Raw genomic sequence first — 15,966 nt, forward strand, 5'->3', positions numbered from 1 at the left:
AATACAAACATTAAATAAGTGGTACAGGCGGTGTATAGCTGTAGCAAAAACTATGAAGCGGTTCTTGACTTACGGAACATAACCTACCCACTCACTTTACAGAGGGAGTCAGAAGTTCATTCAAGGTCACGCCCGTCACGGAGGACCCAGCTTCCCCCACTGCAGGCCTGATGCCTTTCCTACCCTCGGCCCTGCTGACACCTGAGGCCGGACAGTTCTCTGCGGTGAGAGCCGTGCTGTGCGCTGTAGGGCACTTGGCAGCATCTCCGGTCCCTGTCCGCTAGATGCAGTAGCACCCCCACCCTCCGCTGTGACAACCAAAGATGTTCCCAGACATTGCCAGATGTCCCCCATTGAGACCCACTAGTCCCAACCGTGCTGCTGTGGCCTCGGGCTTCTGAAGGCCCCGCTGGCTCAGAGATGTCCACTAGGCGGCCAAGGCCCCAGACATTCTTCACCGGATTCCACGCTTGCCCTCACGTGGAACCGTGGGCGGCCTCGGATGTCTGTCTCTCCTCTGGCCCCACACCACCCTGTTCAATGAACTCTAACACTGGACCTGCCACACGCGCGGGCTCCCGGGGCCCCTCGGTGCAGACTCGGCGGGTTACCTGCAGTGCAGAGAGACGGTGCTTGGTGGTCAGCTTGCAGTTCCGCCCCATGCAGCCATTCACCTTCTCCACCACCGCCTGCAGCCACCGCTGGAACTCGTCCACGCCGGCCTGGAACTGCTCGTGCTCCCGGGTCACCTGCTCCAGCAGGCCCACTCTGTCCTGGGGGAGGGGGGGAGTCACTGCAGCTGGCCTTCGGACCTGCGCGTGTGTGTGGTGTGTGAGTGAGTGTGTGTGAGTGTGTGTGTGTGAGTGTGTGTGTGTGGTGTGTGTGGTGTGAGTGTGTGTGGTGTGAGTGTGTGTATGGTGTGTGTGAGTGTGTGTATGTGTGATGTGTGTGTGGGTGTGTGGTGTGTGGGTGTGGTGTGAGTGAGTGTGTGTGTATGAGTGTGTGTGTGTGAGTGTGTGTGGTGTGTGGTGTGTGTGGTGTGGTGTGTGTGTGTGGTGTGTGTGGTGTGTGTGTGTGTGGTGTGTGTGTGGTGTGCGTGTGTGTGTGGTGTGTGTGTGTGTATGTGTGATGTGTGTGTGTGTGGTGTGTGTGGTGTGCGTGTGTGTGTGTGGTGTGTGTGTGATGTGTGTGTGGTGTGTGTGTGTGAGTGTGTGTGAGTGTGGTATGTGTGTGTGGTGTGAGTGTGTGTGGTGTGTGTGTGGTGTGTGTGAGTGTGTGTGTGTGAGTGTGTGTGTGTGTGGTGTGTGTGTGGTGTGAGTGCGGTGTGGTGTGTGAGTGTGTGTGTGTGAGTGTGTGTGTGTGGTGTGTGTGTGGTGTGAGTGTGGTGTGGTGTGTGTGGTGTGAATGTGGTGTGGTGTATGTGGTGTGAGTGTGTGTGTGTGTGGTGTGTGTGGTGTGAGTGTGTGTGTGGTGTGTGTGGTGTGTGTGGTGTGTGTGTGGTGTGAGTGTGGTGTGTGTGGTGTGAGTGTGTGGTATGTGTGTGTGTGTGGTGTGTGTGTATGTGTATGTGTGGTGTGTGTGGGTGTGTGGTGTGAGTGTGTGTGTGGTGTGTGTGGTGTGAGTGTGTGGTGTGTGTGGTATGTGTGTGTGTGTGGTGTGAGTGTGTGTGTGGTGTGTGGGGGTGTGTGTGGTGTGTGTGTGGGGGGGTGCGTGGTGTGTGTGGGGGTGTGTGTGGTGTGTGTGTGTGGTGTGAGTGTGTGTGTGGTGTGTGTGGGGGTGTGTGTGGTGTGTGTATGTGTGTGTGGGGGTGTGTGTGTGTGGTGTGGGTGTGGATGTGTGTGTGTGGGGGTGTGTGTGTGGTGTGTATGTGTGTGGGGGGTGCATGGTGTATGTGGGGGGAGGGGTATGGGATGCAACCAACCCGCAGCCCTTTTGCTGGAAATAAAGATCCCAGACGCTCTTCTCTACCTTGTTAGCGAGAAGCCAAGGGGTGTTGGCTTTGGAGAGCAAAGCACCAGGGCCCGGCCCGTCTCCTACCACGTCCCGGGAATGGTGCTAAGGCAGGGGCCTGGTAACAGCTTCTGCTACCTCACGCCTGGCTGGGCGTCCACCGGGCTGCCTGAGCGGCTCCACGACCTACACGAACTTTATCATCTCGCTGATAGACAGCAAGGACACTGAGGCCCAGAGAGGTCATCCCCTGCCTGGGAAAGCACTGAGGTTCAAACCCAGGAGGTAAGGCTGGGTAGACGGGGTGTGCGCCCCATCACTGGTGTCTAGGGGGCATGCCAACACCTGGCAGCTGCCCCATTTCCCCATGAGCTCGGTGGTCACTGCATGGTCGGAATAATCTCTATTTTCAGACAATCCCACCGAAGTTCTGACCACACAGGGACAAGATGGGAGCCCGAGGGGACTGACATTTGGGGAAATAACAGTGTTCCTGATATAAGACCTACTGTGTGCGTAGGGGCTCTGGTTTTCAAAACACAACCCTGATCAGAGAACCATAACCCCTCCATGGCTCCCCACTGCCCCCAGGCTCTGGTCCAAGGGCCACAGCCTGAAGGTCAAGGGCAGATGCCGTGATTGGGCACTGGGGCCCAGCGGTCCAGACCCTGGGCTTGGGAGCCCACAGCCTGCGACTTGAGCCCTGGCCTGCCTCGGGCACGTAATGAACCCTCTGTGCCCCATCGGTATGGTGTGTTAATAACAGCGCCTGTGTCATTGGGGTGCAGGGGCTAAATGTGTCAGAGCTTGCATAAGCCCAGGCAGCACCAGGCAGCCTAGCAAGCATGGAATGACTGAGCCATTGTTTATTGTCACCTGCTGTCCCCGTGCTCTGCAGTGCTAACCTCCGGAGCCCTTGCCCGAGGAGTCGCCCGCTGCCCCAGGCGCGAGCTTCCTGACTGGCAGGAAGAATACCCACGGAGTGTCTGCCAGCAGGAGTTTCCAAGGAGAGGCGAGAAAAAGGAGAGAGGGGATTTCCATTCAATATGCGCCTAACCGCGGACTATGGGCCTGCACAAGCAGGATCTCAATCTTCACCATGATCACAGAGCCCTCCCCTTATGCAAATGTCCACGCTGATGTTGGGAGGTCACAGAACTCTTGCAGGGCCTTAGAGCCAGGATTTAAAGGGCACACGTCGGCCTTAGACCAGGATTTAAAGGGCACGCGTCGGGCTCCAGGTCAGGGCTCTGGACCAGGGGTGGGCCAACTGCAGCCAGCCGGCTTCACGTGCCCTGCGGTCCTGTTGCCGCTACCGGCCTCCTCGGCGCCTCCCGCTGTAGCAGCGCTGACTGGCGGCCACAGGGAAACACTCCACGGCCGGCTGTATTCTAATACAACCGAAATGTGGACGCTCAGATTTGAATTTCCTATTTTCACATGTTATGGAATATTCTGGTTTTTATTTTCCCGGCAATCACGCAAAAATGTAAAACCCATCTTTAGCTCACAGGCTATGCACAACCAAGAGCTGGGCTGGGTTTGGCCCTGGCACGTCTGACGGCCTCGGCCCCAGCCACGGGGCCAGGCCATGTCCAGGAGCAGGTACGAAACAAAGCCAGACGCTGTCAGCGGGGAAGCATGGACAAACACGGATCCCAACACTCTCCTGCTCTCTGTGTTCTCCTGCCCCTCCCTTGGAGAAGCTCCTCGCCGAGTCTAGAAATACTGATGGATTCATTTACACCTTTGCTGCAGCCATTCCAAGTAAGAGAAAAGAGCCCCATTTCAGAGACAGGAAAGCCAAGGTACAGGGCCAGGTCCTTCCGTGCAGAGCTGAGAGCCCTCTCGGAGGGGAAGCGAGGGTCGGGGTTTCAGCAGCAGCACACGGCAGATGAAAACACTGCTGTTTAAATTCCGCGAGTGGACCGAGGGACAGTGACCGGCTCTTCACGTTGCCCTTGCCGGCCCCCTTCCTGCGGACGCCCTTCCTCCATCCACGGGAAAGCCTCGTTCGTGAAACAAGGCGGGCCGGGCACTACCAGCAGGGAACGCGCTGGCCCCGTTGAGCCCGACAGTTCCGAGTGTTGTAGTGAAGCGGCCTCTCCAATGGCCCCGTGCGTGTGTGGTGTGTGAGCGATGAGGTGCTGGCACCCGGGGACGTCCAGAGTAAATAAAGCCTCGGTAATAGGGAGCAGGCCCCAGGCAGGACCACGGCCAAGCAGGGCAGTCATCCAGGCGAGCACTGTGCCAGGCATAGTGATCACGGAGCACAGTGCGGCCGCGGCCGGGCCACCACGCGGAGGATGACAGGGGAGACAAATGGGAGAGAGCGCAACCTTCTCTCGTTAGACCAAACAACCGACCATCTGTGGCCGGCAGAGCTGTCAGGAATGTCAAAACCCGACCAACTAACGAAGGTGGCGTGGATGTATGCTGGGCACAGGCTGTGTGGACGGCTTTGACTCAGGCCCGGATGCCGGACAAACATGCCCCCTTTGGGGGGGGAAGTGGGGGAAAAAGGACACTACTCTCCTGGCCCTTCAGAACATGGAACCGCTGGACCAAAAACACTCAGACAGAATAACACAGCTATCGGCCTGCTGTCTCCCCTTGACTTCCAGGCACTTCGGGTTGACAGTGGGCTCTGCTCACCTCACCACCCACCCACCCCTCAGCTGGGCCAGGGGTCCTGATCAGGGGCCACCAGCCCAGAGGCGGCCCCCACGGTGCTTCTGTGGTCCTGGCCCCATCAACACCAGAGGCTTTGCCAATGATCATACTGGAAGTCAAAAACGGCTTTGGGGGGGACAATAATGGCCTGTTCACTAGCCTGAGGACTGCTGAAAGGCGCTCCTATTGGTGAAGGAGGAGGCATCAATACAGTGTCTGCTGTGGACTGAACTGCATCCTCCCCAAACTCATACGTTGTAGCCCTGCCCCTCAATGTCGTGGTGTTTGGAGGAGGGGATTTTGGGGGGTCACTGGGGTTAAATGAGGTCCTGAGGGTGGGGTTCCATGATCAGATTAGTGGCCTTCTAAGAGGAGGCAGCAGAGAGCACTCCGCCCGGGGGACACATGAGAGAACGCTGACTGCAGCCAGGAGAGGCCCCTCGCCGGAAGCGAGTCCGCAGCACCTCGATATCAGACATCCAGCTTCCAGACCCCGAGGACGGATCCCGTCATTTAACACTGGTCTGGTGTCCTGCTGCGGAAGCCCGAGCAGACTAGGACAACAGCCGGCCCCTCCGACTCTGACAGTGGCCTGGGCCCCTCGGGTCCTTACACAGCCCTGGGCCTGGCACCCCGTGGGGTTTCGGCCGCCCGCCCGGGGACGGGTTTCTCGTCTGCCTTGGGAGCCGTTTGCGCGAGCCGAGGCCTTCATCACGTGTGCAGTGCAGGAGACCAGGCGGCATCTGGGCCACCAGCAATCTCCGGGGCTCCTGCACGCGCGTCAGCCACCTGCTCAGGATGGGGCCAGAGCGTCTTCCTTTGTCCTGGGCGGGGTGGTGGGGAGGCTGGGGTGTGCCCGGAGGCTGATCCCTTGTTACTGATAAGGACCCGGGTCGGGCTGACGCTCTTGCCAAGGGGAGTGAGAAAGTTCGCTCCTCAGTAGCTTCTCAGTCTTCGGAGGGTCTTGGCACCTCCGGGATCTGACGGAAGCGACGCTCCCACTGCCAAGCGCCCCTCGCACGACAGTTTGAACCTAAGGTCACGGGCCCTGGCCCCTGCCCACCTGCCCCTGCTATGGAGACTGTGCCATACGTATGCTCACAGTGATCACGGTCCAATCCGTCCCTGGAAGGGGTGCAAAATGTAAGGGAAAAACGACCCACTGAAAAGAAGGATGGCGGACACAACAAAGAACCAAATAGAATTTCTTAAAAAAATAATAACTGAACTCAATCACTCAATGGACTGTTAAAAATCGAGGCAAGAACGAGGTGCGGGAACGGGGACAGAAGACGGGCGAGGATGAGGGAGGCAGGAGGTCAGAGAGGAGAGGCTGAAGGGCAGGAGCAGGGAGGGAGACAGGGGAGGGTGGGGGAGGGCAGTTAGCTAAGAGCGAGCTTCGTCCACCAGCCAGTAGGTCAACCACACGCATTGAGCACCCACATGTGTATAAAGCACTGAGTGACCTTGGGCGTACGGATGGCAGACAATGGGTCCGTGGGTGGGTGGGTGGTGCAGGGATAGGTGGGTGGATAGACAGGAGACTGGGGGTAGCTGGGCAGTGAGTGGTAGACGAACAGATGGGTGACAGGTAGAGAGTAAGCAGGCAGGTGGGCCAAGGGTAGACAGTGTGGGTAGTAGACAGGGCAGAGATGGATGAGTGGGTGGGTAAGGAGGCGGGTAGGCTGAGTAGGTGAATGAGTAGCTAGATGGCTGGGCGGGTGATTAAGTGGTTGTCTAGATGAACAGGAGATTAGTTAAGTTGGGGGGAGGTAGATGATGAGCCGTAAGTAACAGATGTGTGAGAGGGTGGGTGGTCGGACAGATGGCTGGTCGGTAAGTGGATAAACGAAGTGGTTAATGGGTGGATAGTGAACGGGAGATTTGGTAGCTTAGTGGGGCACAAATGGGGGAGGGGATAGGAGATGGATAGATGGGTGAATGCCGGTGGGTGGGTGTTGGGTGGGTGGACAGCCGATGGTGAGCAGATGGACAGATAGATGGTTACTTAGCAAATGAGAGGCCGGATGGGTAGATCAGGTAGGAAAATAGAGGAATGGGTGGGTGAAGACAGCCCACTAGCGCCCACTCACCTGGGCTTTGGCCTTCACAGCATCGTACTCGGCCTTCATCCTCTTCTGGGCGTCTTCGTCCACACTGGGGTCCCCGATCCTGTTGAACAGCGAGGCCGCCTCCTCCAGCAGCCGGTCCAGGAGCACGGCCTGGTTGTCCACGTTGTGCAGCAGCACCTGGGCGTGGCTCAGCTGCCACTGCTTCTCCTTCAGGCCCAGCTGCAGCTCCACGGGGGGCGCCAGCACCACCATCATCTTCTGGAACCAGCGGCAGAACTCATCCCGGGCCAGGAGGTACTCGCTCCAGTGCAGCCACACCCACTCGATGCGGCTGTGGGCAGAGGCGGGGCGTGAACCAGCGCCCCTGGCTCCTGGGAGCACGGGGGCTGTGGGAGGGGAACGCGAGGACGCCCTCTGGGCCTGAGTCGCTCTGGATTCTGGACCCTCCTCAGTCCCGCTGGACGAGACCCTGTCTGGGAACCCGCCACGTGGGTGGGGCTACGGACCAAGCAGGCGCCGATTCCAGACCTGTGCTGAGAACCACCAGCCTTGCTGATGTAGCTGATGCACACTCAGCTGCCAGCACCCCACCTTCTCGCCCTAAACTCCATGGTCGATATGCAGGGGCCCCCAGTCCTCTCTCTCTAGCAGCGAGACTGGGCACAGTCTGACTCTTGGCTCCAACAGGCCTCCAGGGCTGTGTCTAATAATCTGCAGCATCTGTGGGCTCGTACTGCTCAGTGGGGCCAGGAGCCTGCGGGCCTGACAGAGCCTCGCTATGCAACCCTGCCTCCTCGCTCGCCTCAGTTTCCCCAGCGGAAACACGGACATGGTCCAGTCACATCAAGCCCCTTTGGAATCCCAAGTGAAAAGGTGTGAAAAGCAAAAGCGCTGTGCAAAGTCCCCCCGCCCACTCAGCATTCTGCCTTGATCAAGATGGAGAGGAGGCCGGCGGCTCCCGCGTACTGAGGGCCTACTGTGCGCCCGGCTCTGGACATGGGCTGTACCCCCTTCCGTGCTCCTAACGGCCTTCTCAGAACCTTTGATTACACCCATTGTCTAGAGGAGAAGCCTGAGGCTCAGAGAGGTCAAGGAACGTTCCCAAGGCCATACAGCAAGCAGCCATGGCAGCAGGAGGCACCCCTGTGTCTCACCCCATGCCGCCCCTGCCTGGCTCCCCAGGGCAGGCAGAGGCTCTGGGCTCACGCGCTGGCAGGGACCAGGCCTTCTTCCTCCGGGGCCCTTCTCTCGTTTTTGCTGGCGGATGTGCGCACAGCGAGTCTACCAAGAATTAATTGTTGGCAAACAAGATGGGCTCCCACTGTCTATGACCATCATTAAGCTGGATCGTAATTAGGAAGAAACAGGCAGGGCTGGCGGAAATCCCAAGGGAACACCCTGTTCCCAGCCATCGCAGTGCTGGGGCCGAGTCCCATGGGCGGAGGCCACCGGCGAGCACGGTACTGGGCAAGCAGGGCCAGGGGCAGCTGCACAAAGCCCTGGCAAGGTCCCCGGCAGCCCTACCTGTGACAGTGAGTCATGTAGGTGACTGTCTCCTCCCACTGGGCCTTGATGTCCCTCAGCTGCGCCAGGATGGCGGGCTTCCGGTCCTCGGGGCAGCACGCCAGGAGCACCTCGGCCGCCTGCAACACCAGGTCCACCTTCACGCGCCCCTCCGGCTCTCGTTGGCATATTTTCTGTCATGGGCACAAAAGCCAGTTTCCAGGGGTTAGACCACGTGCAAATGGTCCGAGCCACAGGCAGTGCGTGACGGAGCGAGCCAGCACCTGGAGCACAGAGGCGCCAGGGTTGGAACAGTGGCCCCGCACCCCCTGCTGGTGACCTTGGCACCTGCTCTGACTCAGGGTGGGCGAAGGAACATCAGCACAGCAGGACCAAAGCTGTCTGAGGATTTGCGTCCCCTCCCTTCCCCTTGTGGCCCGTTCCCAGCTGTGTGAACTCAGACGAGTTTCATTATGTCCCTCGACTTGGCTTGATCATCTGTAACATGGGGATGTTGAGAGTACTTAGCTCTCAAATTCTTTTTTCAGAATGAAATGAGAAAGTGCACACAAAGAACATGTTACGGGGTGGGGCTGTGAGGCTCTGCCCCTCGAGTCTCTGCAGGGAACAGACTTGACCTAGGACCCGCCAAGGCTCCGGGATCACCCCGAGTTTGCAGCCTGCACCACGGCCTTACCCTAGCTGATCCCACCGGTAACCAGGCAGGAACGCTAAGGCAGGCTACTCCTGGGACGTCGGGCTCCAGTGAGGGGTGACTGGCCCAGGACGGCCTTGCCAAACTCCCTCAGATAACTGTGAGGCCGTCTGAGTCGCTCCCCACTCTCCTGGACTTGCGTTGGACGGACCTCCTCCTCCCAGCCTCTCCCGGCTCCGGCCCCACTTTCTCTCACAGGTGTTTCCCTAATAAACATCTTACAGTTAACCTCGCCCTGGCTTTGGCTTCTCGGAGGACCAAGCCTAAAACACAATGTGTTAGCTGTTGTCTTGACCATTATTATCCAGTTCTTCGGCAACAAAAGCTTGGTCTCTGTAGTGAAAATGTGGCTGGGTTCCAATGCCAGGCCCTCATCCTACCAGTCGGCATGGTATGCAAATGATCCAGGCCCTGAACCAGGCGAGATCACGGTTATGCCCCAGGGTGCTGGTGAGCGATGTGGGTACAGGGGTCTCCAGCAGGTGCCCGGGCTCACAGGGCGCTCACAGGGCTAACCGTTCACGGTCCCAGTCAGCTTCTCCTGACTTCTGGTCTGCATCCACGGGCCTGGAGTCCCGCTCCCTCCCCCGCCTGTGTGTGAAGGGGCTGGCTGTCACGTTCCCAGACTGAGGTCCCCGGTGGGCGGGCTGTCTCTGACCCTTCTCTGCGGGTGGGTGAGGGAGGGGGCCCCACCATGTCAAAAGCTGCTCACAGATAGCTGTGTGACCCCAGGCAGGTCCCTCGACCTCTCTGGGCCTCTCTTTCTCATCCTGAGAGAGTGATAACAATTCCTACCTTTGTCTACCTCAATGGTATAACAATAATTTTTATAAACACTAGTAATTAAAACATGGATGTAAAATGAATGCAGCTTGTAAATGGTTGAGCAATTATGTAGACTCTCCCCCAACATGTGCCAGTGGGCAGTGGCCCCAATGCCCTTAGTTACTTCATGTGGGAGTGGTTACCGTGATGACAACAATGACAGGACGGTGCGGAGGGACTTCCCTGCACGGGTCCTAGCAGGGAGTGGAGCTGAACGGCTCCTCGGGAAGGCTGTCTGAGCTGAGTGGGTGGAGGGGCGGGCGGGGTGAAGATTGGGGAGATTTCCCAACACAGGGCCAGTCTGCAGGATGTGGTAGGGCCCCCAGATCACACTGCAGCAAGCATCCAGCAGGCACCCCGAATCTCACTCAGCAGCAGTGTGGATGACAGAGATACCGCAGTGACTAGGGTGTTCTAAAGGTCTGAGGGCCACAACAGAGTGCACTAGACTGAGAAATACTACCCTCCCCCCAAAAAACCCTTCACACCCTCAGGAGCAGGAGTCACCCTGTGGCTAAGGACACATTTCTTGCTATCCAGTGAGATTTGACTGGATAAGAAATCATAACAATAAATAAGAACCTGACCTTTCTGCCCCTGAGCTCTGGAGAATGCTGCATGCCCACTGCCAAGCCAGCAAGATGGGCACCACGGGGGTTCCCGTTTTACAAACCAGGGGCTGAGACCCCCGGAGCCCTGAGTCTCTGACGCGGTCAGCCTCCTCCCCACCTGAGGCCCAATTTAAGCTCAAGTAGAATCCAACTCCACGCACCAGGGAGCCCAGGGTCTCTGAACAGTTTGAGCTCTCTCCGCCACACCCAGAAGGAGCCAGCCAGGCCGGAAAGTCCCTGTGAGGGCAACGGTCCTTCCCAAAGCCCAGCGTCCCGACCGTGTGGCCTCCTCCGGCTCCTGGACTTCGCCCTCCTGATTCCAGGTCAGGGAGGCACAGGCTGGGCTGAGACGTGGACGACCAAGACCCACGGCCCCTCGCGGGGGCCTGAGTGCTGCTTCCCCTCCAAAGGCAGAAGGCTGGCCAGTGCCGCAGGCCGGCAGAACACCTGGCCCGAAGCAGACACGTGTGCCCGGAAATACCAGTCAGTGGGAGACTGGCGGTGGGCGTGGGCCCGGGGCACCAGAGGCTGTGCTGTGAGGGCAGAGTCCCCTTTTGAGAAGCGCCCCCACCCTTGCTCACTGCCCTAGTGACTGTGCCCTTTGGCTGGTGCAAGGTTCTTTTACAGCCCGTCACAGGCAAGGACACCAGCCAGCTGGGACTGCAGCTACAGTGCGATTCCTTCCACGAGGAGCCAGTGAAGGCAGCAGTCGGGTGGAGGGTGGACGGAGGGAGCCTCCGTGGGGAGGAGCAGACCAGGAAAGCTGGAGGAATGGGGTCCGTCGGGGCTTCCCTCAATGCCGCCAACACCCAGTGGGCACTGTGCTGGGCCCTGCGCTGGGTACTGCTCCGGGCCAGGAGACTACAGGCTGGGGTCAGGTCTACAGACAAGAGCACAGATAGTCGGAGAAGAGCTGAGACCACACGTATTACTGGAGCTCCAGGGAGTGAGGTGGAGAAACCCAGGAAGGCTTCCTGCGTAGGCGGCCCTGAGCCTCAGTGATGGGCAGACATCGGAGACGGGGCTTGAGGAAGGGAAGCACAGCATGCTCAGGGACAGTGTAACCCCAGGTCGCAGGGAATGACAGCATGCCCCTGACCACAGAGGGGCCTTAGCCCCGGCTAAGGGGCAGTCGGGCTGCGGCGGGCCCCAAGTGCAGGGCCGAGGAGGCTGGGAAGCAGAGGACGAGGAGATGAGACGCTGGGGCTTAGGAAGCAGCTCCCCAGGCCGGGGTGTGGGCAGGAACAGGCTGCACGCTTGTATCCCCACATCAAAGCCACAAGGAACCACCTCCCGTTGGGCCGGCTCTGGCAGCATGTCCTGTGCCAAGCACGCCAGTAAATTCTTCTCCTCCACCCTCCTCCCTCCCGCAAGGCGGCAGCTCTCACCGTCCCCAGAGATCAAACCTCAGGAGTCAGAAAACTCCTCCAAGGTGCCACGGCCACAGCGGGAATTAGAATCCAGGCCTGTGGCCCCAGACCCAAGCTTCAACCTCTGTGAGTCCCTCTGTCTCCCTTCACAGATGTCTCCAGCTCCATGAGGGTCCCTGAGCCTCGGAATACAAGGGGCATGGGGTTTCCTCTCCCGTTTCATCGATGGCAAATGAGGTCGCGGGAGGGCATGGGACCCGCTTCCCACCACACAGCATCAGAGCTGGATGGAACCTCACATCCCGGTCACCCTGGCGAGGGGGCACTCGAGCTGTGCGTCACTGAGCTGGCAGAGGGACCACAAGGGAGACCCAGACCCAGGCTGAGGTCCCTGGACCGAGGAGACCAAGGAGGCTCCAGCTGCTCCCTTTCACCAGATGGCAGGAAATGGGTTTTGATTGGTCAAATCACATCGAAAATAAGCATGTTGGAGCCCCACGGGAGACAGTGCTGGAGCACCCAGGACACGCGTCCCCTCTCCGGGCTCCAGCTCAGCTCCTGGGGGCTGACCTGACGGAAGGGCTCCCTCTGCTTTGGGGGCCCACTCACCCCAGCCTCACCAATGGCTCTTCCTAAGGACCACCTTTGCCTTCGCTTAAGCCAGACCCACCAGCCAGGGGTAACGACCTGCCAGCAAAGGCTGCAGGTTCCAAAGGGATTCGTCCCAGGACAGTGAGGGCGCACGCAGGGCGGAGGTGTTTCTGGACAGCACGCCAGGAGCTGGGGCTGGAGGCGGTCCGGAGAGATCATGGGCAAGGCAGCATCTCATTTCACATGCACACCTGGACCCACACAGAAGGGTGTTCGAGTAGAGGCAACAGCACACACAAAGGCTCAGTGATAGAAAATCTAAGAGGCTTTCTGCCAATAGGAGGAGGTGTGTACTTGGAAGGTGAGGGAGTGGGGGTTGAGGCTGGAAAACAGGGCTGTGCAGACAGTGAAGGAGTTTTGATGCCAGGTGAAGTTTGGTATTTCTTTGGTGGGCAATGGGGAGCCATGGAAGTTTCTAGGGGAGGAGAAAAGCATCATGAGATCCATGCTATGAATGTTCCTCATACATGCTGGTGTGGCCACCTGGACCATGTGCATACTGTCTCCCGCTGGGCTGTGCACCGGGGAGCAGGGTGTGCCTCTCCGGCCTCCCCTGGCCAGGACCCCTCATGGGGATGGCCCGTGACGTTCTGACCTCAGCCCTGGATTCAAGCCTCAAGCAGATCAATTCCTTGAATTTTGGCCCGTCACTGTGTCTAGGAATCCATTTCACTATTGAAAAGTGGGGACAATGAAACCACACTCATGGGGCTTTTTGAAATGCAACACGAAAGCCGATAGTGCAGCCCTGAGCACATAATGGGTGTTGAATGAGAGTCGGTCCCCTCTCCCAGTGACCCTGGTGGAATAATCACTTGATCAATGACAGGTCTGACAAGGGACGGGCTTTAGGCTGCCAGCTCCTCTCTGCCTCCAGGCCCGCCCTCCCCTTCAGCCCCCAGCCTCCCACATTTCCAACCCACTACTCCTAGGTTAAAGGAGAGGGGTCCAAGCTTCTTGGCTTGGTGTTCCAGGCTGTCCCCTCTGCCCCCTGCCTGCCCCTCTGGCCCTGCCCCCTGCTTCTGCCTGGAAGTCAGTGCTGCTCACACCAACCTTGGCAGGGCCCCCAGCGTGTGCCCCGAGCTGTCCGCCTCCTGTGCCTTCCTTCCACTGTGCCCTCTGCCTGCAGCCCCTCCTGCCCACCCTCACCTGCATCCCCCCACCTGGCGAACTCCTCCTCCTCCTTTAAGCCTCAGCAGCAAGGCCACCTTCCCCCCGAGGCCGCTCTTGACTCCCCCACCCCTGGCCAGGGGACATGACCTCCTCCAGACTCCCTGAACGTCCCGGTTCTCTGCTCACTTCACCATCCAGTTGGGAAGCCTCTGACTGGGTCACTCAGGGTGGCCACCCCCCCCCCCTTTCTGCCATGACGGTCAGTTGGGCAGGGCTCTAACCCCTCCACCAAGCACACCAAGCCCTGCTTGTGGACAGAGCCGAGTGAGTGAGGTCAGTCCCGCTCCAGCCTGGTCGGGGGACCTGAGCAGGAGAGGGTAAGCGTCCCCTTACACGCAACCACTGTCCGGTGATAAAATGTAACCGTGGGCTATCCCAACAGATGTCCCCTGAGAGACGTGTAAGTCAACTGCTTGCTCACAGGTGGGAACGGAGGCCCAGAGACAGACAGGGTCTTGGCCGAGGTCACACAGCACTAGCATCAGCATGGAGACTACAGTCCGGCTCTTCCCCACCACGATGCTCGGCCAGGCACTGGACACCAGCACTTCCGGTCAGTGCAGCTCCGTAGGCATTAAGCCCTGCTTTGTGCCAGGTGGGGGTAAAGCTGGACCCTGGCCCTGGAGAAGCCAAAGGAGTCACGCCTCACTGGGCACAGCCCCCGCCCCATTTCCCTGAAGGCCAACCTGGGTCAGCCCAGACCGGGCCACAGGAGCAGGGAAGGGGGCGGGACGCCAGGACCGGGCCAGGACAGCAGGGCCAGAGGGTGAGCTCTAGACCCGTTCTCAAAGTCGTCCAAGGACCAGAAGCAATGGCGTCACCTGGAGCACATCAGAGATGCCACATTTCGGGCCCACCTGCACGTAAAGCAAAATCCCGGGGAGATCGAGCGCGTGGGAGTTTGAGGAGCACTGGTCTAGTCCACCCTGCCATGTCACAGCCCAAACCTGCGGCCTGCGTACCTCGGTCTCCCGAAGCCTGGCCTCCAGGGCGGCGCGGGGCCCCCGGGTGTCGTCGTTGATCTGCAGCTGCTCCTGCACGGCCTTCATCCACTCCCGCGCGTCCTCCGCGCTCCTGTGGAAGCCCTCCTGGGGCTGCTGCGTCATGGCACCTGCGGGGGCTGAAGGCCGGACCACGTGAGAGGAGGCTGATGGGCCAGAAGGCAGGGGGCCCCAGGGCAGGCTTCCGGGGGGTGCCGGAGACCGACACTGCGGACAGGTCCACCCCACTCCCGTGCGCGGACTGGGGTGACGCAGTCAGGGTGACTGGAAACCGGGCTCTCCTGTGGCTGAGCCAGGACAGCGGGCCCGGGCGCCAGGTGAGCGAATATTCTCTGGCCCCTCGGCTCCCCTGCTCTGTGCTCCCCCCGGGGTGCAGGGCGCCTCCCTCTGCCTCTTCGGGTTGAAGCGCTTCCTAAGGAGGATCCTAGAACACACAGGTCCCCCCGAGATGTCAGTGACAGAGCACGAATCTTGGTCTGAGTGAATCAAAAGCCTCAACCAAACAGACAGTTTTTGGCGTTCGCCACACTGACACCAGACACCAGCCCTGAAACGTGCCTGAAACGAACATCTCAGGCTGCGGACGGCTTGCGAGCCGGGTGTCTTGTTGCTACCTGTCCATCACCCGGGGTCCACGGCGCCCACTGAGCCACACACCACCGAGTCCTGGCGCCCGACCACCTCCGCTGACTCAGCGCCTGCCTTAGGCGACACCCGCCTGCTGGGAGTTCTCCCGGCTACCCCGGCCCCTCGGCAGCCATGCCCACTCCTCCCGCCCCCTTCCCTCCCAGCTGGGCCAAGTCTCAGAGGTTTCTCATGTACCTCCCTCAAAATCCCTTGAAGCACAGGCGAACTCTCCCATACGCCAGGCCTGGATGTCTGTTCATGGGACTCTAAGCTACTTTGGGTTAAGGTTATTTATATCTGCACCTTATGCGAAGGATTGTGTCTAGCTTATCCTCTGGTCTCCCATAATGCCTTCCACGGGGTAAGCCTTCCACCCACGTCGTCGAAATAGCCCAGAACTGGTATAAAGTTTAATGCACAGAAAACCGACCACAGCGTTAGTTAAAATGGCAAAGCAAAACAAAACTAGAAATAATCTAAATGCCCAATAATATGAGGTTACTTCAGTAACTAAGTGCACTACACTGAAGTTTCAGAGTATTATGCCGCTAACGAGGTATGCTTCAAATGGATTTGTGATGGAGAATTCTTAGACTATAACGATAATACCAAAAAGAGAGACACAATTGAATATTTAGTAGCCACAGCTCTACAACTAATGAAAGCAAAACAAAACCACCACCAGACAAAAGTATGCTGATAGAAAAAGGTTGGAGGTTTTGCCATTGGTGTGTTCATAGGACAACTGCAGTGAGAGGGGAGGGAGCAGAATGACCAAGGCCACATCCCGTGTGA

At 58.9% G+C, this 15,966-nt stretch overlaps 1 protein-coding gene across 11 annotated transcripts in view; it reads right to left on the reverse strand.

Annotated features, from left to right (window-relative positions):
- SYNE3 (spectrin repeat containing nuclear envelope family member 3) overlaps positions 1-14,663 on the reverse strand; it is a 45,678-nt gene extending 31,015 nt beyond the window's left edge. For 10 of the 11 annotated variants that reach the window (XR_004959227.1, XM_036258324.1, XM_036258303.1 and 7 more), the window contains exons 1-4: positions 14,506-14,663; positions 8,220-8,392; positions 6,717-7,026; positions 612-773 (exon numbers count right to left, since the gene is read on the reverse strand). Coding sequence is in view for 10 of the 11 variants with exons in the window: in XM_036258324.1 (XP_036114217.1) it covers positions 612-773; positions 6,717-7,026; positions 8,220-8,392; positions 14,506-14,649 (789 nt within the window). In the remaining variant the exon portion in view is untranslated. The remainder of the gene's footprint in view (positions 1-611; positions 774-6,716; positions 7,027-8,219; positions 8,393-14,505) is intronic. The other variant, XM_036258315.1, reaches the window with a different exon arrangement.
- Positions 14,664-15,966: the final 1,303 nt, after the last annotated feature.

This window comes from Molossus molossus, unplaced genomic scaffold, assembly GCF_014108415.1.
Source record: "Molossus molossus isolate mMolMol1 unplaced genomic scaffold, mMolMol1.p scaffold_m16_p_1, whole genome shotgun sequence".
Classification (NCBI taxonomy): Eukaryota; Metazoa; Chordata; class Mammalia; order Chiroptera; family Molossidae; genus Molossus; species Molossus molossus.